The following is a 22,462-nucleotide window of genomic DNA, read 5'->3' on the forward strand; positions in this document are numbered from 1 at the left end:
GTACTCTTGCGCAGATGGTTTGGCTAATTTAGGACTATATCTATCTGCTTTTGTTTGGTCCCCCTCTCCTCCTGACTCTATTTGCTCAGAAATTTTGAAGAATAGGCTAGGTCTCCCTAGCTTTATGTATGTTTCTTCTTGAAAAGGTGTAGACCTAGTTCCCCTTTTCCTTTGTTACTTTTTTCTTTTATCAATGAATTGAGTAGTGCTTTTTGCACTACTTTTACTTAAAAAATAAAATAATAAATAGCGAACAGAAAATAACTGAATAAACGACTTTAAATTAAATAATAATTATCTAAATAAAATAGAGGTTCATCTTAAAACCCTAGCCTAAAAAGATTTAGTTACCTATGGTAATTAAAAGCAAATTACAAAAGAAATAAAACATACCCTAGAAAAATTTGGAGAGAGAAGAGAGAAACTCCTCCTTGAAAGCTCATAGTGCTCGCATTCTTCTTGAACAACCTCACTTCTAAACGAGAAATTGTGAATGAAGAATGCAGTATTTATAGGGAGAAGTTGGCCAAAAAACTGGGATTTTTCCCACAAAAAAGTAGGAAAAAACAGTTTTGGCCCGCAGTACTCAATGCTCGAGGCGCACAGCTCATGCCCTAGGCGCATGAGTGTGCAGCCCTAGGGGCATGGCCTGCCCTAGGTGCATTTGTGATTTTCAAATGTAACAAAGACAACAAACCATATTTTCCTTTAAAAAAACATATTTACATTTTTCAATGACAACAATAATATAACAAAAAATTTATCGTTTTTAATAATATCAACAATATAAAATTATTATTCAATTTTTTTTAAGGGTATAATTGAAATAACAAAAAATTCAGCCCAAAATCTCCCAAAAGGAGCTATTTTCTTTATATATAGTATAAATATATATAGTACAGAAGATAATATAATATTATATATAAAGAAAGAACATGGATTTGGATTGACTTTTCCCATTTCCAATTTTACCTTTCATTGAAATTATTTTATTCACAATTTTATCCTTTTTATAAATATTACTTAAATTATTAATTAAAATACGAACAACCTCACTACAATAGGAACAATATTATTTTTACTGGTGTATCAAGAAAATATGATATTTTAGGTAGATTATTTATTATTCCAATATTTTTGTTGATACCATTTAAAAATATAAAATTTTATATTAGAGTTGTTATATTGTTAGTGTAATTTAAAAAGATAAGCATGTTACAATTTGAAATCACAAACATCTATATGTATAATTTTAATCAAAATCGAACTAATTTTATAAAAAAATATTGATCATAATATACACGCATTAGCGTGATAAAAAAGTGGACAAACACGTGCCCATTTGAACGCTAATATAGTATAAATAAAGAGAGGTTTAATAGGTCAATTGGTCCCCTAATTAATTTCAAGTTTTCATTTTGATTCCATAATTCATAAAACTCATGTTTTGGTCCCTCAAAATTGTCTCTGTTAGTCAAATAAATCTTTTATGTTAACTTTAACCTCAAATGTCTATGGTGGACCAACATTATAGATAGTCCACCATAAACATTATTAATTTTTTAGTTTTAACTCTTTGATCTTTTTTAAGAGAGTTGACTGTTAGATCATGCAAGTCTATTGCATCATCTAGTGAATAATCAATAGTTAATTTTTTTCTCCATTTCTTCATCTTTTTCCCCAACTTCTTCATACAATCTTCAAGAACATTAAAAAAAATAATCCAGAAATAAAATACCCAGAAATGCAGTACACAAATACTCAAATTCAGAAATGCAGTACACAAATACTCAAATGCAGTCAACTGTCATGTGGAGTTTATGGAAACACCGCAATCTCAGGGTTTGGGACGATGTTACAGAAACAGGTGCTGTGGTTGTAGAGCGTGCTAGGAACATGGTCATCAATTGGCAAATGGCGAATGCTCCGGATGTCCTTGCATCCACTTCGCCGTCTCAGCATGCAATGGCTGCGAATATGGGAGGCTCCTCCTCACACCAACATAACAGAATCTTGTGGCAGCCCCCTACATCAGGTAGATATAAGTGTAATATTGATGTGGCTTTCTCTTCTCATCATAATCGTACAGGTATTGGCATCTGTGTTCGTGACTCGGAAGGTAGTTTTGTTCTGGCTAAGAATTTCACATATCCTTATATAGCTTCGGTGGATGTTGGAGAAGCTATAGGGCTGCACTCTGCTTTGCAATGGCTGAGTGATATGCAGCTTGATAATGTGAACTTTGAAACAGATTCTAAATTTAACAGTTGATGCCTTCCTCTCTACGTGGAACGACTTGTCTGAATTTGGTTCTATTATTTCTTCATGTCGTTCTTTATTTCGTAATTTATTCTCTAACTCTAGGGTGGAGTTTGTTAAGCGACAAGCCAATGCGGTGGCTCATACTCTTGCACGAGAGGCCACGTGTTCAGCTAGTTCCGCTGTTTATTATGAAATACCCACTTGTATTGAATCTATGATTATCAATGAAATACTATAAGCACGTTTCTTTCAAAAAAAAATACTCAAATTCAGAAGAAAAAAAATTATCAATCCATAACCATCATCAACCTTTGATCGTAACGCAAACACACTATTATATTCAATAACATTATAAAAAGACCTTTGTACCAAAAAAAACATTATAAAAAGAGCCATAAACCTCTGCACGAACAGAAACGTAACTTGTGATGTTTCGCTATTGATTTTCGAGAAACCCACAACCTTGGGCATGAGAAACCCTTCATTGATTTTTCAGATTTTTTATTTTCATGTCCATTGCACCGTTGCAATTTGTGATGTGATTTTTTCCTTTTAATTGATTTTTTGTGGATTATAAATAGGATGAATGAATATTTACAAAATTCGGTATCCTTTTCAAAATTTCCTTTTCCCAAATTGAGTGAAGCTAATAGGGTTTGAGTGAAAAGAAAATGACACATTGAAGAAAGGTGAAAGTCATAATAAAGGTTTCAGTGAAATCAACAAGAATAAAAAAAAAGGGGATTGATTACAGAAGGGGTTTAGAGAGAGAAAAGGCGAGTGGTTTTGGTGTGGTGGTAATGATGTTGAAATGAAGGATGAAGATGAGATGATCAACATATTGAACATTAAAATTTGAAGATAATGAAGAAATCTGAAAAATTATTGTTTTAAAATTGGGAATCGAGGGTATTTTGGAAAATTAATAGGTGATTTTTGAAGAGGAAGAAGAAAGGAATTTAATGGTGGTTTTGGTTTGGCCATATGACCTCGGATGACAGCTCTATGGCCTCTAGAAGGGGGTAGCACGGTGGCAATAATGGTGGAGAGAAGAAAACTTCTCTCTATGGTTATGTTTTGAGAGAGAGAGAGAGAGAGAGAGAGAGAGAGAGAGAGAGAGAGAGAGAGAGAGAGAGAGAGAGAGAGAGAGAGAGAGAGAGAGAGAGAGAGAGAGAGAGAGAGAGAGAGAGAGAGAGAGATAGATAAAGGAACCTATGGTGTAGTGTGCGTTTTTTTTTGAAGAAAATAAATTAAACAAAATTTATGAAGGTCTTTTGTGAAAGTGTGAAAAATAGTGTGGAAAAAAATGGGTAATTTTTTTAAAGAAGTTGAGTGATTGGGATGTTGTTGAGATTTAAGTCATGTTTTTTGTTTGGGTTTTTCTGGATATTTTATGAAGGTTGATGATGAAGATGATATGAAGATTAGGAAGAAGATGAAGAAATGGACAAAAAAATTAGCTACTGATGGTATACCATAAGAGACAATGGACCTTTACGATCTAACAGTCACTTTTTGATAAAAAAAAAAAATTGAATGGTTAAAATTAAATGAATTAATAAGGTATATGGTGGACTATCTATAATGTTGGTCCATCATAGACATTTGAAGTTAAAATTAACAATAGGGATCAAAACATGAGTTTTATTAATTATGAGACCAAAATGAAAACTTGAAATTAATTAGGGGACCAAATGATCCTTTAAGCCATAAGATATAGACATAATAAATTATAAAATAAGGATAAGGGTTGTTTGTGTTGCATCCAATTAGGTTCCAACATAAGGCCCACGGATGGAGACGGGTGGACCATGTGAATATCTCCATTCTCCACAAGCTAAGCATCTATCAAGCTTGATATTGTTTTCTAGAGTACAAAATTTGCAAGACCAAACTTTAAACTTTGAAACATCTTTTTGCTTCTTTGTTCCACAGGCTTCACATAGCAATAGCAATGGCTACAATAAACCAAGTCATCAGCAGGCAGTAGCAGCAACATTCAATTCTATTCAATGAATAGGAGTGCCATTTTTTAAAAATAAATATCTTAATTACTAGCTTTCTGATTATCTGTTGGACATTGTTTTAGGGTCCAAACGTAGTAAATTAACCAAAACAAAAAACAGTTAACATAATAATGTTTAAGAAAAGGTGTGAAGGGCAAAACAGAAAAACTAGTACTTGACAACTTTATTCTTCCATGGTCACAAGACCAAATCAATAGTGTTTGCACACACACACATAAAAAGATGGTCATTAAAATATTCAATTATTTTTTTTATCAATTTCCTCTTTATCATTAAAAAAATATTTCTTTATGTGTGTGTGACCAAACACTTTTTATTTGGTCATGTGACCATATTAGAATTTCTCACTTTCAAGTATTTTATAGATAATAACTGTCACTTGATATGGTTTTCAACACCGTCTATGATCAAGTTTCTTTTTTGTTTTTATTATGTCACTCAGCAACCCTAAAGTAAAAATATGGAGAATCATGCGACTTCTGCAGCAGTTGGAAGTATTAATAACAAAACTGATATGCTAAATTGTTTGCATGGAAGAGAAGAAGAACCTTACATTACATCCCAGACCATGAGACTCTGTTACCCTTTTACAGCTTAATTAAGATGATAGAATCTTGGGATTGGGGGTTTGGGCATGTACTAAAAAGACTTGTGGTAAAGTATAGATCAAATCAAACCATTATATTATGAGAGATATGATTTATATGCAAATGGTTTATCTTTAGTATACAATGGTTATTGTTGTATCAATCTCATAATTAAACAAATAAAATATACTGTACCTCATTTAACAAAGTGCAAGTACTGCACTGCCATTTCGCTTCCTTGGTCACTGCAGGTTGAACATGTAGAGTTTGATGACTAGGTCTCTCATAAGGTCCGCAGGAACTTCTACCCTCCGGAATGTAAGTGTCGCCGCTGAACCCTTTGACAATCAGTTCTTCACATTCCTGCGGTCAAATAGGATCTGACTGAACTAACTATATATGCAATCATCTAATATGAATATGATCAATATACCAATAAGAGTATGCACACACACACACACACACACACATATATATATATATATATGAAAAGATACCAAAGCATCAATATTATCAAAATCGGGACTTTACTTCAAGTCGAAAGGGAGTAGCAAAATCGGGACTCGTAAAATCGCAATCAAAATCGAAGGATTTTACAAGGACTTTTGTAGAATCGATATAGGATAGCAAAGTCGGGACTCATAAAATCGCAATCAAAATCGAGGATTCTACCAAAACAGAAATAATGTTAAATATGTTATATATTGCATATAGTCATAAATGACTAAAGTTCAAAGTCCACAAAATACATATACATAAATGTGGGGGGAAGTGAAAGAATGAAAAAGAAATTGCCTTTTGGGTATTTATAGAACGGGTCATGGATTCAAATCGGGTCAATTTACGAATCGGGTCAAAAATTGACCCTTATAAAAAAAATGAACAAAATCCTTCAAAATCCTGCGATTTTGAATGGATTTCACGATTTTGTGCGATTTTGTGCGAATTTGATAGGATTTTGCCTGTTTTTGGGACTTTGCTATGGATTTGAGTCGTTGAAGCTACGCAAAGTCGCAAAAACCAGGATTTTGGGACTTAAGTCGCGTTTTTGATAACAATGAATATTATTACCTTCCTGATTTCATCCCAAAGGTTATAAAAGTGAGCATTGTGAGGACCGTATTCATTATGGCAAAGCTCATGTAACATGGTATCGAGAACCTCTTCATATGGGAAGAAATCCCAGTCCCGATCAGGCCTCCGCAGTCTGAGCCTAACTTCTGCACCCGCCCCTATATTTTCCCCTAAGAGGGATGGATCGGCAGGACTGTATTCAAAAGTAGGGTAAGCGTGTAACAAAAAAAACATGAAGTTGAAAGCTAAGGAGGTAAATAAAAGAGCAAGTACCAGAATTCAGAAAGAAGCTCAACTTTCCATCTTCTTTCAGCCATAATTGGTTGCACCTGTTTAGCTACTTTTTCAAGAATCTTCCTGGCTTCATCTTCACCAATTTTGTTGAGAGACTTAATTTCCCATACTTTGTTAAAATCACTAAAATCCATGTTAGCAGCTGGTATGAAAAAGCTTATTATAAAATCAATTTGTTATAAACCTAAGAATGAGTTATCATAGTATAGTATACTGCTATAAAAAGAGGTTCGCGAGTGATGGGAGTTTGATTCTATTCTATTTCTATGAATTACATCCAATTTAATTCAAGTCATTGTTATCTAAAAGTGGTTACGTGAATTTCTTAATTTGTTACGTTGAATTTGGTGAGATTTGTTACTAAAACAAACAAAAAAAACACTAAAATCAATGTAATTGTTATGAATATAATAAGTGGATGTCCACAAACCCTTATACTTATCTCTTTAATGACACCATATTACTTATCCGTTAAGTCACACTTATTTGTACTTATCCGTTAAGTCACACTTATTTGTACTTATCCCCTTAAGTACTTAACTCTTAAGTCATATCATTGTACTTCTCTGTAAATAGAGACCACATGTAACATATTGTACAATACAAGAGAATAATATAATCATCTATGTTTCTCTCTTCTTCTCTACTTCTCTTTATTCTTGTTCTTATTCTAATAGTTTCATAATAGTAATCATTTAATTAAATTAACAAAACTTTTTTTAATATTTTTTTAAATATATCCTTGGACCTTGTAGGAAATTGTAAAACATTAAACACACGCATTATTAATATTAAAATGAGAAAGAAGGTAGAAAAATATATTTTAAACAGTAACTACAACTTTTTTTTGACAAGAAGAAACTTATTGCATTTCATTCATAATAATAGTAGAGATACAAGATGGAATCCTAATATGAATATGGAAACTAGCATGACGCAACGCCACTCTAGCAAAGCTATGAGCAACTTCGTTGGCTTGTCTCCGAATGAACCTAACATCAGAGGTTACTAAATCAGAAGCTAACAGACGTCTACAATCATTAATAACTGCGCTAAAGTTAGAGACGCCACTTTTACTACCATAAAGACTCTCTACCACAGTTTTAGAGTCAAGCTCAAAGTCCACAATTCCTAGTTGCAGATCGTGAACCCAATACATTGCTGATAATAAACCCAAAGCCTCACCCAAGTCCACATCAAGGAGCGGAGTCATCCATTCAGTCTTGGCTAAAACAAAGCGACCTTCTTCATCTCGAATGCAAACACCAATACCGACCCGATTCTGAGCTTGAGAGAAGGACGCATCAACATTACAAGTAAACCTGCCGGGACTTGGTTTGATCCACTTCGAATCATTCGGGGTGTCAGGATTCTGAGGGATAGGATGTCGAATATTCTGAGCATTCCTCCAGCTAGTAAGAAGAGAACCTGCACAAGCACAAATAGCTTGAGCTGTTTCAGTAATGTTGTTCCATACCTTATTGTTTCGATGCTTCCAAATACTCCAAAGGGTCACACTGAAAACTTGCTTTTGCTGCTGATCCAAGTGTTGTAGGATAGCAAACACATTGGTTGGGAAGCTGACATTAATATCAAAAACAGCCATCAAAGGGCTCCATAAGCCAATACGTTGCCAACAAAGCATACTTTTACTGCACATAAAGAACAAATGAGTGCTATCCTCTCCAAAATCATCACACACTGCACACCTATCAGTACACTGAACTCCTTTAGATTGCAAACGGATTCTCGTGGGCAAGCAATTACGGCAAGCTCGCCAAAGGAAATTCTTAACTTTTGGGGGCAATTTTAAACTCCAGATACAATTCCATTTACCCGGCACACGATGTTGAACAACTGCCACATCATGATTCAGAATATCCTTATAAGCACTTTTAACTGAATAAGTACCATCCCTTTCAAACTTCCAAACAGGCACATCATGAGTTACCGAAGGAAGCAACGGAGTGTTAAAAATATTTCTAGCAGTAACAGTGTCAAAAAAAGTATTAATGAGCTCCATATTCCACTGTTTCATGGGTGTAATCAACAAGTCAGAAACATTAACTACAACTTAAAACTGTGGTCCTTTAAAAAATCATAAAAATTGTAACATTTTCTTATAAATATGACCAAATTTTACTTTTTTTTTTAGAATAATAAAGACAGGAGGGTGTATCATTTAAAAATTGTTGATTTTTCTTTTTATATAAATTAGGTATCCTTCATACGCAATTGCGAAGGCTAATCCCGCAATGTGGGGCCCAAATAGGCTTATAAAGATAATCTACTCCTATAAATATTAAAACTAAAGTCCACTGCTTTGCCTAAAACATCACCCGATCTGACTCTTAATCTCACTAATTTGATCGGTTTCATGGTCAATTTGCTATTAAATAATAAGAAAATAAATAATATATTATGACATAATTATAAGAAAACATTTTATTTTCTTCACTTAATCTCACCATTTTTTTCCTTATTATATCCTTGATTAATTTCCTAATCTCACTAATTTTCCTATAAAATAAAAAATATTTAATAGAAAACACTACATTAATGTTAATATATATTTTTAAAATAGTTACGAATTTTTAAAATTTAATCATATCCATACGTGAATGCAAATATTTAACGATGTTTCACAGATAATATAAAAAAAATATTTAATAGAAACACCACATGAATGTTCATATTTTAAAAATAGTTACGAGTTTTCAAAATTTTATCACATCAATTTTCTCATATCGACACATAAAAAATTGCTTCCACAAATAATAAAATAAAAAATTTGCAACACGTGCAATGCAAATATTTAACAGATTTTTGCATATAAAAGAAAAAAAATATTTAATAGAAATATTACATCAATGTTGATAGCTTTCAATATCTTTAAAAAATTCACAATATTACCATTACAATTTTTTTTTATAATCAACGCAATGTCACGCGACATGTGCGAATGCACGACTCTTATATCCAGTATGCAAGTAAACTACTCCTTACATCTCAAATTATAAATCGTTTTGGAGAAAAAATTTGTCGCAAATTATTAGTCACTTTACAATATTAATTAAGTATCAATGTTATTTTTTCAAGGAAAATTCTATGGTGAAGTCATGAGAATGACTTTTTTGGTGAAGTTAACACCGTAACATAAAAAATGTAATAAGTAACACCTCACTGTTTGTACAATGACATCAAAAGTTCAGTCCTCGTAGTATCATCAATTCATCAGATTAACAAGACTACACTTAATCTAATTTTATCCTACCTTGTTATAAGCGTAACACCCCACAAAGTATAACAGTTAAGACTATCACATAATATCATCAACTATGCTTGCATATTAAAGATTCCGACAATAAAATAGTACTTGTAAGTCCAAGATGTTGCAAGCATTACTAGATGAATTACTATTGATCATTAATCAGTAATCAACAATTTAAAAATGAATCAAACATTAAGAACAAAATTAACTTTTTCAAAAAAGTCAGTTGTCTGACTGCACCATAGAAGCTCTCTTTTTTCAATTATACTCTTAACTATTTAATACTCTTTCTTCTTTCAATTATTTAAGCTATCTTTCCAATACCATTAAAGAAAGATAATTTTGTAAAATTACTCATAAATTCTCTTCAATATACACAATTGATTATATTTGTTAATCTTTATGAAAATGTCAAATCAACTTTTAATTTATGACCGAAACAGAACTAAACTATTTATGGTGTTTTCCAAGAACATCACCCCCTCAATAAGTTTCGGATCAAACCCCCATGGTTGAAGTTTGGATTCTAACCAAGTGATCTCTCGTTAAGGGTACCTACTAGACTATTTAAAAACTTAATTCATATTAATGTTTTTATTTTACGAGCAATCATATTAATGTTTTTAAATACCTGATCTTACTTGTATTTCAGTATTTGTTTTTATAATAATACGTTTAAATTTACTAAAAGTAAATGTAAGTTAACAATGTATTAAAAAATACGCTTCATTTTGAACCTTTATTTAAAACGTTTTTTTTTTTTTTGAGGGAAACCTTTATTTAAAATGTTGTGAAGAGACATGTTACATATGTACTAGACTTTTCACCCGTGCTGCCGCACGGGCCGTATATAGTTCAAAACATTACTTGCACTTTTTATTAAAAAATATAGGTGTGATATATCATAAGGTATAAGGTATGTTAAAAGAACTCATGTTGTACATATGTAAGTTAATTTGTTTAGTATAAATAAGCTTTTCCCTATCAGTATGTATTGTTTGAAATGAGCGTATATGAGTCTGAAAGTTAGTACATACTTGGAATATAAGGGATTACATGAGTGTAGGTCTTAACATGCTTTAGATTAGAAAGCTGCTAATTAATACATACTTGGAATATAAAGGATAACCCCAACGTATCTGTCAAACTGGTAAGATGATAAAGTTGCCAATTAATTGACCAAATACTAATATATATATTAATTGGTCTAAGGTGTACATGTTTTCAGCAAGAAAAAATCTGTCACGGAATGGCAGAACTAACTTAGAGTAGACATGAGAGAAGCAATGTGATACTAAATGCATTTCAAATCACCTGCGAATAATTCAAAATCAAGTTTGAAATCTCAAATCCTAACTGATGAAGATTTTCTTTTATATTTTGAGTGAGTAATCTAGGCCAAGTGGACTTTTATTGACTATAAGCTTTAGGGCTCAACTTGAAGCAACTTGAATAAGTTTATTTTACAAACAAAAAAGAATAGACTGCAAAAATGTTGTGCACTGTCAAATCAGTGAGCCTAGAATTGGCAAAAGTTACAACCCATATATAGTTGATAGGTACAAAAAATACAGACTCACATGATAACTACCAGAAAACTACAAAATCACATCCAACATCATTTGAATTCAAAAACCAAAACATGCTAACACCTAAAAACAACACCATATTGTCAACTAAAAAACCAATGCCAAACAAATCTGCAGCAGGACCATAAAGCAACCTCATCAATAATTGATGAAGAGAACATGAACTACAACCATGCAAATCAAAATGGTAGCTGCACAGACTGCCGGAAAACCTAAAGTGCACAACATGCATAAAACAACATGAAAGCCAGCCAACACCCAAAAAACTCAAAGATACCTGCAGCCGAAACAGAAAAGTGTGAAATTCACCAGCATTCCAAAACAAAAACCCAGTAGCTACCTCAACGTATTTGATATCAGAATAATACGTGCAATAGAGATTAGTACTTAAGGATGAAAAGAATGGAAAAATTAGACAAATTCAATGAACAATCTCATCCATAATTCAAGAATCGTACATTGAGTGGTTAAATACACATTTCTCAACCAAAAAAATGTCATACTCAGTAATAACTAATAACAGCCACACCCTTGAATATTAGATTTTAGAGTTAAACCCAAACATTTGTGTTTTCTGTCTTAAAATAATGAGGAATATTCATTTAACGTACTTGTGCACATACACCATTTTCATGTTGAAATCGCAGTGAATATCACCAACGTGTATATTACCTGATGTACACTCGTTAATGCAAGGATATATTCAAATTGGGGCTGAACAGAGACCTCTTTAACAGATGGGGCTGAAACATGTTGTCATTGACTTATGCAGCCTGAAATAAAGCAAAATGAGACTATTAGGTTTCTATTTCCTCTGAAATAGAAAAGGTAAAAACGAAGAAGCACTAAAAGAATAAGAGAAGCTGTAATAAAGAAAAACAAATTCTTAATCAAAACTTTTTAGAAAGTTGTCGAATATTAGCAAAATAATATAATTAAACAAACATCATAAAAAATAATGGATGAGCAAGGTTATATCATAATTGCACAATTCTTGTTATTTAGCCACTCACTGGTTCCGTATAGAAAAATTCACTCCCAAGGTTATATTATAATAGGAGGCAAAATTTCTTTAAAAAATCAAAGCAATTATAATAGTACTATGATTTTAGGTACTTACATGTCACTGGATATCAAATTTATAGATATTATAAAACCATCCTTTTTGATCAGTGGGAATCAAATTAATTATTAAGAGGAACCATCTTATTTTTACCTTAACTCTTAATCTCTAATAACAACAAATTATTTTCTAAAGAGTTGTATGTGGTAGGCTGCAAGCAGATTATTTTGTATAAAAAATAATCGCATGTAACTTGAAATGTAATGAAAACTTTATCTCAAAGTTGTTGGGTTCTAATAAAGCTACAGACTACATGTGCACCTTAAGCAACATTTAAGTAAAAACCAACACCCAAAGTATAAGTTAAAAACACATAGTGCATAAGCAATTTTATGGAAAACAAAACATTACTATGGAGTAGTATTTTAGGTAAAACTCATCTGCCAATTCTTTTTCCTTTGCCTCTGCTAGCGATGGAGCATAAGAAAAATAAACTCAAATGCAGATACTCAACAGCCAGCATCTCTACGACAGTTTCTGCTAAAAAGTATCAGTTATTGCATCAATTCTACAAAGCTACTTCTCCCTGTTGACTTCAGAGAAACAATAAAACACAAAACATTGTAGGAAGAATCTTCATCCAATAAACTCTGCTTAGATCCATATCAATTCTTTCAAAGGAAAAATCCAGAACATGGTATATCTAAAAAAAGTTACCCAGATAAAGAAAATAATTTCAAGGTCCATATTTTATCTCTTCTCAATCTATCGAATAGTAGTGCTGAAAGTTGAATTCAGAACCTAAATAAAAGAAAAGAATTCATTGAACAAAAGAATTCTTTTTGTAACCCAAAAAGAAATAAGTTGTAAAAGTAAAATCAAAATCCAATGATGCATTCAATCAAACATGTAAAAGAAGAAGTGAATATAGCCTTAAAATGATACAACCAGCAAATCATTTTCCAAGATACCAGATGCTACAATTTGTTTCTCTCTCTTTTTAGAAGAAACAGTAGTCTTAACCTAATCCTGATAAATTTCTCGATGGCTTTAAGCAACCTATTGATGTCCAGTCTTATTAACATATATGAATAACTCATAAAATCCATAATGTTTCAACTATATTTAACACAAAGATCAGATTTGATGCTTAAAATATACTTGCAATGCCTATGTCGAATTCCAGTGGTATGTGTCAGTTTCATCAAATCATTTCGTACGGTCTTGCACACATCTGAACTGGTGATGTTATAACAACGGGATAGAAAAGTAAGTTTACGCAAAAAAGTAGTCTATAATAACAGAAGTATGAAAACTGCTGCAGCTTTGATAGGAATATGGAAACAAAACAGAATCTGACAATAAACAACCTTTCAAGTTGATAAGGGCATCAAGAGAATCTTGGTCTTTTGCAAACATAACAAAGTTTTCCAAACTCGACATAATGATCGTGAGAGAAAGGCTTGATCATTTGTTTCAAAACAGAAGGTATGTATGTTAGTATGAAACACATTCACCCAAAGTAACATAAGTCAAGCTTTGCTCATTTAAATAGCATGAGCTTTCTCTAATAATTAAATGAGTTAGTTGGGAAAGTATACAAATGAGCTTTCTCTAAGCATTCAATGCAGGCGTGCTATCCCTCTTTAACCTAGGTGTGCTATTGCTTTGCTAAATCATATAGATTCACATATAATAAAGGAGAAACAACAATAAACATACTAAGGACATATTAGAGGTTGTGTGAGGCATGATTCCAAATTCCTAAATGAAAAATAATTAGTACCAAACAATTAATCATTATCATCGCATATGAATTTGAAGAATCTCTACTCACAGGGAAGAAAGGAATGTGATTACCATCACCAAGATGTGTTTCATCATCATCATCAATCCTCAGCATTTTCAAAGGTATTACGTCCGAGTGATCTCAAAGTCGTAATTCTACAAACAGAGGCTATCCTCTTTATAAAAACTCAAAATTTGAGCACTCTGCAACCAAAACACTCAAATCACAATATAAGCCAAAAAAACAAAGCAACAAAAAAAATACAAAAAGAAATAAAATATTAAAATGTTTAGGTTTTTCAAATTCACACCATGGTTTGAACTTAGTGGAGGAAATTGAAACCTTATAAAACAAAATTAAGACTCTATCATATGAATACGAATAATTCTTAGGACCATCACAAAACCTTTTGGTAGCAGAAACAGTGTCCAGCATGGAAGATAAAATCCTATAACTTCTCAGCAATTTTATGTTCTCATCTACATACTTCGACAACATACTCAGATAGCTTTTCTCATCAATGTCCAATTTTCGTTTAAGAAAAAATAAATAATGATAAATCGAAGCTTCCAGAATGAATCAATCCACTGAAGTAATGAAAAGGGATAATAAAGAAAGATCAAATGATTGAAGCAGAAGAAATCAAACCTGTAAAGATTGATTACCATGTGTTAATGAGGCTGAGAAATTGTTGGATGGCCAAGCTAGAACCTATCTCCCTCCGTTAACTCCACACCGCGATTCCCTCTCTGTACCACCGCAATCCATCGCGATCTCCTCTCACTGTTATGTTGCAGTATCACATAAACTAAATTGAAGAATTACAATACAATAAATTGAAGAATTACAATACAATACTGAATAATCATACACAATTCAGGAAAGAAAAGGAAGAAAAAAGAGTTTCCTTACCAAATTGCCGCCGCGTTTGGCAGAACTGCTATCGGAGCAACGACACCGCCATGTCTAGAACCACCGTGTCTAATCAATAAGTGTATGCCCTAACTTCACTGCCATGTCTGATCGATTAAGATGAAGATATTTTCGCTTCTTTCTTCCGCCGCCATGTCTGTTTCGGTTTTCCTCTTCCGCCGCCGTCGGATTCACGTTTTCTTTCGCTACCGATCGAAGTCTATATTCACCGCATGCCATCTCAATTTTCACGTGATGCACTTTGTAGTGAGTAGGGAGAGAGTGAGTGTTTGGATTTGTGGAGGAAAAATTTGAAAATGGGAAGAGGATGAAGAAGATACAGTTCTCAGAGAGAGAGAGAGAGAGAGAGAAAATTTTAGGGTGGAGGTTAAAATTTCAACAATAGGGTTAAAACAGTAAATTGTAGCCATTAGGGTTTTGGAAAAATTAGGGCTTCAAAATTGGCTTGGGACAACTTTTATATATAGATAGATAGATGTCTGATCGATTAAGATGAAGATATTTTCGCTTCTTTCTTCCGCCGCCATGTCTGTTTCGGTTTTCCTCTTCCGCCGCCGCCGGATTCACGTTTTCTTTCGCTACCGATCGAAGTCTATATTCACCGCATGCCATCTCAATTTTCACGTGATGCACTTTGTAGTGAGTAGGGAGAGAGTGAGTGTTTGGATTTGTGGAGGAAAAATTTGAAAATGGGAAGAGGATGAAGAAGATACAGTTCTCAGAGAGAGAGAGAGAGAGAGAGAGAGAGAGAGAGAGAGAGAGAGAGAGAGAGAGAGAGAGAGAGAGAGAGAGAGAGAGAGAGAGAGAGAGAGAGAGAGAGAGAGAGAGAGAGAATTTTAGGGTGGAGGTTAAAATTTCAACAATAGGGTTAAAACAGTAAATTGTAGCCATTATGGTTTTGGAAAAATTAGGGCTTCAAAATTGGCTTGGGACAACTTTTATATATAGATAGATATTTGAACACTTTACATATGTATATTTGAACACTTGAAAATAATTTATATTTAAATACCATTTTGTTTATTATATATATTTATGGAATTAAAAGTTGTTGTTTATTGAAAAAAAATCATAAATAAAGTGATTCTATATTCAATTGAGAGGCTTTGATCCGCTGCTTCCATCATTCCATCTTCTTCATGTAAACCAAGTGAAGAGAGAAAAATAATAAAAAACAGAAAGTTGGAGATAAATTAGCGGAGGAGATGGTCCAAATTCTTCAATTGAGTGCGGGGATGGCAATGGGTACCCTATGGGTAGAGTACTATAGTGCTCATCCCCATATCCATGGGTAGAGTACTATGGTGCTCATCCCCATATCCGCATTTGTAAAAAATACCCGTACCCGTGTCCGTATCCTCGTGAGCAACAACTTTAGTGCCCTTCCCCATACCCTATGGGTACCTAAAGGGCCCATACTCGCACCCATTACCAGCACTTTAACTATGAAAAGACAATAAAAACATCATAATTGAAATAAAACTACGGTCTAAATTTTTTAAAATTTACTCAAAAAATAGTTCGAATCGTAGTATTTAGTGAACTAAAAAACATCCAAAATATCCCTAAACAATTGTACACCGGCATGATGGAGTTGTCATTATATTAAGTACTCCCTCCGTCTCACAATATTAGTCGTTTAAGGTTTGTGCACGGTTATTAAGGAAATGATTAATTGTGTTGATTTCAATGGTAAAATTAGTAACATTTACTAAAACACCCTTATTAATTGTAGTTAGTGGAGTAGTTAAGTTGGATGAAATTCAATAAATAAGGGTATAATAGTGGAAAAAAGTAATAAATGCTGCATTGGTATTGTAAAGTGACAATTATTTTGAGAAAAAGAAAAAATGCTAAAGAGACAATAATTGTGAGACGGAGGGAGTAGTTTTTTTTGTTTAAGTTTAGTTATAGGCTTAAATAGCTAAATAAATTAATTAATTATACACAATAAATAAATAAATTATTTATGATATTATATAAATATGTATATGCGGGGTTGCGGGCCTGGGCAATATAGTACCCTTACCCGTGCCGTGCCCATACCCATTAAAATTTGTGGGTATTACCCGGACCCGTGCCCATACCCATTAAAGCGGGGTTTTACCCTGCCCATCGTGGATATTTTTTGCGGGTATCCATTGGATCTGGGTCCAATTGCCATCCTGAGTGCATCACACACATCTGAGCTAGGTCTGTGAATGAAAATTTGTCTTCTATCAATCACCAAATTTAATAGGTCAGATGACATCGTATTTTTCTATATAAAAAATGGGTCTTGTTAATGAGTGTTTCCGGAGCACTCTTTAAGCATTTCTTATTAGAAAATTATTTTTTAAAAAAGTTAATAGTTTAATTTTCAATACATTAAATACATATGTTTTTATAAAAAAGTTACTATTTAAGACTGTTAACAGGTGTCCCAGAGGCACTCGTTAACATCTCCCATAAAACATTTCACTTGTCTCATAAGTCTCTCATAAAGTCATAATTTTTTTTTATAACAAATGATTAATTATGTTGATTTTAATGATAAAATAAATTATTTTAACTAAAACACTTTTATTAATTATTACTAGTTAGTGAAATAATTAAGCGAATTGAGATATACTAGTAATAAACAATTGTATATTAGTGGAAGAAAATAAGATGGTTGAAAATAATTATTGTTTCATCGATATTTTAAAAGTATATATAATTTGAGATATATAAATGTTAAAAATAAGACCGTAAGAATCCATTTGAATTGGTCTGATGGTGTTAACTTGAAACTATACTCTTCAAGATATAAGATTCGATTATCTCTTATGTTGATTTGAGTGACTTAGTTTAGCTTTCTTTTATTTAAAAAGAAGAAGAAGAAGAAGAATGAAAGATAATAGTACCTTTGTCAATAAAAGAAAAGGAGTGAAAAAGTACCTAACACTTTTGTCGCCTTTATTTATGTTATTAATCTTCTCAAGTTACAAAATGCCAAAGTAGGCTTGAATCATCATCCATGGATGCAATTGTGGTAAAGTTTGTACTTAAATGAGTAAGGCTAACATTAGCACAACTTTTTAACCACTTACTTATATTTTATTCTATATTAGAGACCAAAGTGCAGGACACGGTTCATGTGACAAAATTCTTTGTTTAATATTTTTTCTTCAAAGGAAGTCTTTGTTTAATTAATAAATTAATGAAAGCAAATCTAAGAAACTGGAAAATGCAACATTTGAAGAAATAATATGGGCTTTCTTTCTACTAAAAAAAATCGAAAATCCACCCAACTTGTTTTTGTTTGGATGTAAACATAAAGAAAGGTCCGCATATGACTCTATTATGGTCTTTCCCACCTGACTTGACTTGACCCAGTAGGAACCTGGTTGGTTTAGTGGAATAATAACTCCAAACAAATTGAGAAAGTGAAGTGTGGAACCGGGAAAAAGGAGGAGTAACTAATACTAATAAATACAGTCAAAAAGTTAAGAAGAGAACAAGATATGAATGTGAATGGCAATGCATGTGAAGAAGTATAGTAGTAAGTGTGAACTCAGAGAAATAAGTACTACTCCCTCCGTCCCAATTTATTTGACCCTTTGGCTCATTTCACACAGATTAAGAAAAATATATAAATAAAGGGAAAAGTGAAATATATTGTATTGGGAATGATAAAAGTAGTATTATTTAGTGTTATATTGTATTGGGAATGATGAAAGTTGTATTGAAAATTGAAATGAGTCAGTTATTTTGGAACACTTTTTTTTAGAAAATGAGTCAGTTATTCCGGGACGGAGGGAGTAGCATTTATGAGAGTAATGACAAACCAATGAGACAGATACAAATACTGACACAAATACAGACACAGACAGACACCACCGCTTCATACAAATTATATTATTATTAACACTTCTGCTCTTCTCTCTCTCCCCCTATTGCATTGCAAAAAAAAACCATGAGACTTGTTGTTCTCTTCTTATTGCATGTGTATTCTGTTTGTGCACTCAACTCAGATGGGGTAGCACTCTTGTCATTCATGTCCCACTGGACATCAGTAGTTCCTCCTTCCATAAACTCAACATGGATTCCATCTCATTCAACACCATGCTCATGGGAAGGTGTCAAATGCAACCCTTCCACTCACCGTGTAGTCTCTCTCAACCTTTCCTATTGTGACATTCATGCTCCACTACGACCTGAAATTGCTAATTGCACACACCTCACCTACTTAGACCTTACTTCTAACTACTTTACCGGCCAAATACCTTACTCATTCGCTAACCTCCACAAACTCACCTATCTCAGCCTTTCTGTTAATCTACTCACTGGTCCATTCCCCCATTTCTTAACTCAAATCCCTCACCTTCACTTTCTTGATCTCCATTTTAACCAACTTACTGGTTCCATTCCAACTACTATTGCCAACATCACTCAACTTCGCTACTTGTATCTCCAAGAAAACCAATTCTCCGGTATAATCCCATCATCCATTGGGAACTGTACTCAACTGCAAGACTTGTATTTCAATGAAAATCAGTTTCAGGGTGTCATCCCCCACACTAGTCTAAACCATCTTCTTCGGTTAAATCTTGCCTCCAATAAACTAACAGGTATCATTCCATTCGGTTCTAGTTCCGCTTGTCAAAATTTACTGTTTTTGGATATTTCATTCAATGCTTTTAGTGGAGGCATCCCCTCAGCCATTGGGAATTGTACTGCTTTATCACAGTTTGCTGCTGTTGAGTCTAACTTGGTTGGAACTATTCCATCCTCCATCGGTCTGCTCACCAACCTTAATCATCTACACCTTTCTGAGAACCATTTGTCCGGTAAAATACCTCCTGAAATAGGTAACTGCAAGTCTTTGAATGGATTGCATTTGTATTCCAATCGACTTGAGGGAAACATTCCAAGTGAATTAGGAAAGCTGAGTAAACTGCAGGACCTTGAATTGTTTTCCAATCAATTGAGTGGTGAAATTCCACTTGCCATATGGAAGATTCATAGTCTTGAGTATCTGCTTGTGTATAATAACAGTCTTTCCGGAGAACTTCCTGTGGAGATGACAGAGCTCAAGAACCTCAAAAACATCTCATTGTTTAACAACATGTTCTCTGGAGTCATACCTCATAGTTTGGGAATCAATAGCAGTTTGTTGCAATTAGACTTTATAAATAATAGGTTCACCGGCAACCTCCCACCCAATCTTTGTTTTCGCAGAAAGCTAAGCGTTTTGAATATGGGCATCAATCAACTTCAAGGTCGCATACCTCTTGATGTTGGAAGATGCACAACTCTAAGAAGGGTCATTCTTAAACAAAACAACTTTACTGGGCCTCTTCCTCATTTCGAAACTAATCCCAATCTGTTATTCATGGAGATCAGCAACAACAAAATCAACGGAACAATTCCATCAAGTTTAGGAAACTGCACAAATCTAACAGATTTAATTTTGTCAAGGAACAAATTTAGTGGGCGCATACCACAAGAGTTAGGAAACCTTGTGAATCTTCGGACTTTGATTCTTGATCACAACAACTTAGAAGGACCTTTGCCATTTCAGCTGTCAAATTGTACCAAAATGGACAAGTTTGATGTGGGATTTAACTTCTTAAATGGTTCATTGCCATCAAGTTTGCAGAGGTGGACAAGGCTAAACACATTAATTTTGACTGAGAATCATTTTAGTGGCGGCATTCCAGATTTCTTGTCGGCATTCAAAGATCTTTCTGAACTAGGGCTTGGTGGCAATATGTTTGGTGGGAGAATTCCTAGATCGGTTGGGGCATTGCAGAATTTGATCTATGGTTTGAATCTAAGTTCTAATGGGCTGTTAGGCGACATTCCTGTGGAAATTGGAAAACTGAAAACTTTGCAATTGCTGGATCTATCTCAGAACAATTTGACAGGAAGCATACAAGTTCTTGATGACCTCCCTTCATTGGTTGAAATCAATATTTCATACAATTCTTTTCAGGGTCCTGTTCCGAAGATGCTAATGAAGCTGCTCAATTCTCCCCTGTCATCATTTTTGGGGAATCCTGGGCTATGTATCAGTTGCTCACCATCTGATAGCTTGGTTTGCTCCAAAATCGGATATCTAAAACCATGTGATAACAAAACAGTTAATCACAAAGGCCTCAGTAAAATTGCAATTGTGATGATAGCTCTAGGATCCTCAATATCTGTTGTTTTGCTTCTTCTGGGATTAGTTTATATCTTTTCTTATGGCAGAAAATCTAAGCAGCAAGTCCATTTCACCGATAATGGAGGTCCTTCGTACCTTCTTAACAAAGTCATGGAGGCTACATCGAACCTAAGTGATCGGTATATTATTGGAAGAGGAGCCCATGGAGTTGTTTATAAAGCCCTTGTAAGTCAAGACAAAGCGTTTGCTGTAAAGAAGCTGGCATTTGCTGCCAGCAAAGGTAAGAACATGAGTATGGTCAGAGAAATTCAAACCCTTGGACAGATTAGGCATAGAAATCTTGTCAAATTGGAAAACTTTTGGTTGAGACAAGATTATGGTCTTATTCTGTATAGCTACATGCCAAATGGAAGCCTTTATGATGTATTGCATGAAAACAAACCAGCACCGTCCTTAGAATGGAATGTACGATATAAGATAGCCATTGGAATTGCGCACGGCTTAGCATACCTCCATTATGACTGTGATCCTCCCATAGTGCACCGAGACATCAAACCAAACAACATACTTCTAGACTCTGATATGGAGCCTCACATTGCCGACTTTGGTATTGCCAAACTTCTGGACCAGTCTTCTACATCAAACCCTTCCTTGTCTGTGCCGGGCACAATTGGTTATATTGCACCAGGTAACTAATTATTGATTGAATGTTTCTTTTCTTTTCTAAATTCTCATATGGATGATTAACATGTTTGTGTTGGCTTGTGACAGAGAATGCTTATAGAACAGTAAGTAGTAGGGAGTGTGATGTGTACAGCTATGGAGTAGTTTTGCTTGAGCTGATAACCAGAAAGAAGGTAGCAGATCCGTCATTTATGGAGGGTACTGATTTAGTAGGTTGGGTTAGATTGATGTGGAGTGAAACAGGAGAAATTAATCAAATTGTTGATTCAAGCCTTGTAAATGAATTTCTAGATACCAATATAATGGAAAATGTTACCAAAGTGCTTATGCTGGCTTTGACATGTACTGAGAAGGATCCACGCAAGAGGCCAACAATGACAGATGTTACCAAGCAATTATCAGATTCCAATCCACAGAAAATAAGTAAGAAGGGCTAGTTTTTCAAAACATATCTAATTTCTATCTATGATCATGATATTGATAGGGATAGTCCTTTTGTTGTATGCACTGTGCTTCAAATTTTGTCGGCTGGCCCTTTATCTGGTGAATACTATCATAATACTAGCTCTTGTTGAAACAATGTTATGATCTTGAGTTGAGATAACCTTTATTTATTAAACCATGTTTTCGTCCATTCAAAACAAAAAAAAATCTCATTTTAGCATTATCATTAGAAACTGCAGATATGTAAATCCATATCAGCATCGCGCGTAAGAGTGATATTGCTCCTGTTAATTAATTCTTTAAATTTGTAAGTTT

The 22,462-nt window shown here is 33.7% G+C and overlaps 2 protein-coding genes and 1 long non-coding RNA gene across 5 annotated transcripts; 1 reads left to right on the forward strand and 2 right to left on the reverse strand.

The window, feature by feature from the left end:
• Positions 1-3,815: 3,815 nt before the first annotated feature.
• LOC146951625 (DNA-dependent metalloprotease WSS1-like) lies at positions 3,816-6,525 on the reverse strand. The gene is made up of 4 exons (XM_085741615.1): positions 6,224-6,525; positions 5,948-6,143; positions 5,072-5,239; positions 3,816-4,220 (listed from the first exon to the last, which is right to left on the reverse strand). Exons 1-4 carry the CDS (start codon positions 6,376-6,378, stop codon positions 4,032-4,034), a joined length of 708 nt encoding a protein of 235 aa, XP_085597741.1. The 5' UTR covers positions 6,379-6,525; the 3' UTR covers positions 3,816-4,031.
• A 4,470-nt stretch (positions 6,526-10,995) lies between these two features.
• LOC146951626 (uncharacterized) lies at positions 10,996-15,646 on the reverse strand. 3 transcript variants are annotated; one of them, XR_015027954.1, is made up of 7 exons: positions 14,869-15,646; positions 14,622-14,764; positions 14,028-14,159; positions 12,885-12,968; positions 12,579-12,801; positions 11,777-11,877; positions 10,996-11,381 (listed from the first exon to the last, which is right to left on the reverse strand). It is a non-coding gene; the product is annotated as an uncharacterized LOC146951626 (long non-coding RNA). The 3 variants fall into 3 exon arrangements; XR_015027955.1 differs by having other exon boundaries at positions 14,605-14,764; XR_015027953.1 differs by having other exon boundaries at positions 14,028-14,764.
• Positions 15,647-18,668: 3,022 nt separating this feature from the next.
• LOC146951627 (uncharacterized) lies at positions 18,669-22,283 on the forward strand. The gene is made up of 2 exons (XM_085747637.1): positions 18,669-21,707; positions 21,791-22,283. The coding sequence occupies exons 1-2, from the start codon at positions 18,827-18,829 to the stop codon at positions 22,138-22,140; spliced, it is 3,231 nt and encodes a 1,076-aa protein (XP_085603763.1). The 5' UTR covers positions 18,669-18,826; the 3' UTR covers positions 22,141-22,283.
• Positions 22,284-22,462: the final 179 nt, after the last annotated feature.

Source organism: Medicago sativa, chromosome 2, assembly GCF_051527215.1.
Source record: "Medicago sativa cultivar Bolivia chromosome 2, Bolivia_mono, whole genome shotgun sequence".
Classification (NCBI taxonomy): domain Eukaryota; kingdom Viridiplantae; phylum Streptophyta; class Magnoliopsida; order Fabales; family Fabaceae; genus Medicago; species Medicago sativa.

Coding starts and splice junctions, on each gene's coding strand:
- LOC146951627 (XM_085747637.1), top strand. CDS start 18,827: ATGAGACTTGTTGTTCTCTTCTTATTGCATGTGTATTCTGTTTGTGCA. Junction 21,708..21,790: donor AATTGGTTATATTGCACCAG/GTAACTAATTAT, acceptor GGCTTGTGACAG/AGAATGCTTATAGAACAGTA.
- LOC146951625 (XM_085741615.1), bottom strand. CDS start 6,378: ATGGATTTTAGTGATTTTAACAAAGTATGGGAAATTAAGTCTCTCAAC. Junction 6,144..6,223: donor GAGCTTCTTTCTGAATTCTG/GTACTTGCTCTT, acceptor TTTTGAATACAG/TCCTGCCGATCCATCCCTCT. Junction 5,240..5,947: donor TTTGGGATGAAATCAGGAAG/GTAATAATATTC, acceptor ATTTGACCGCAG/GAATGTGAAGAACTGATTGT.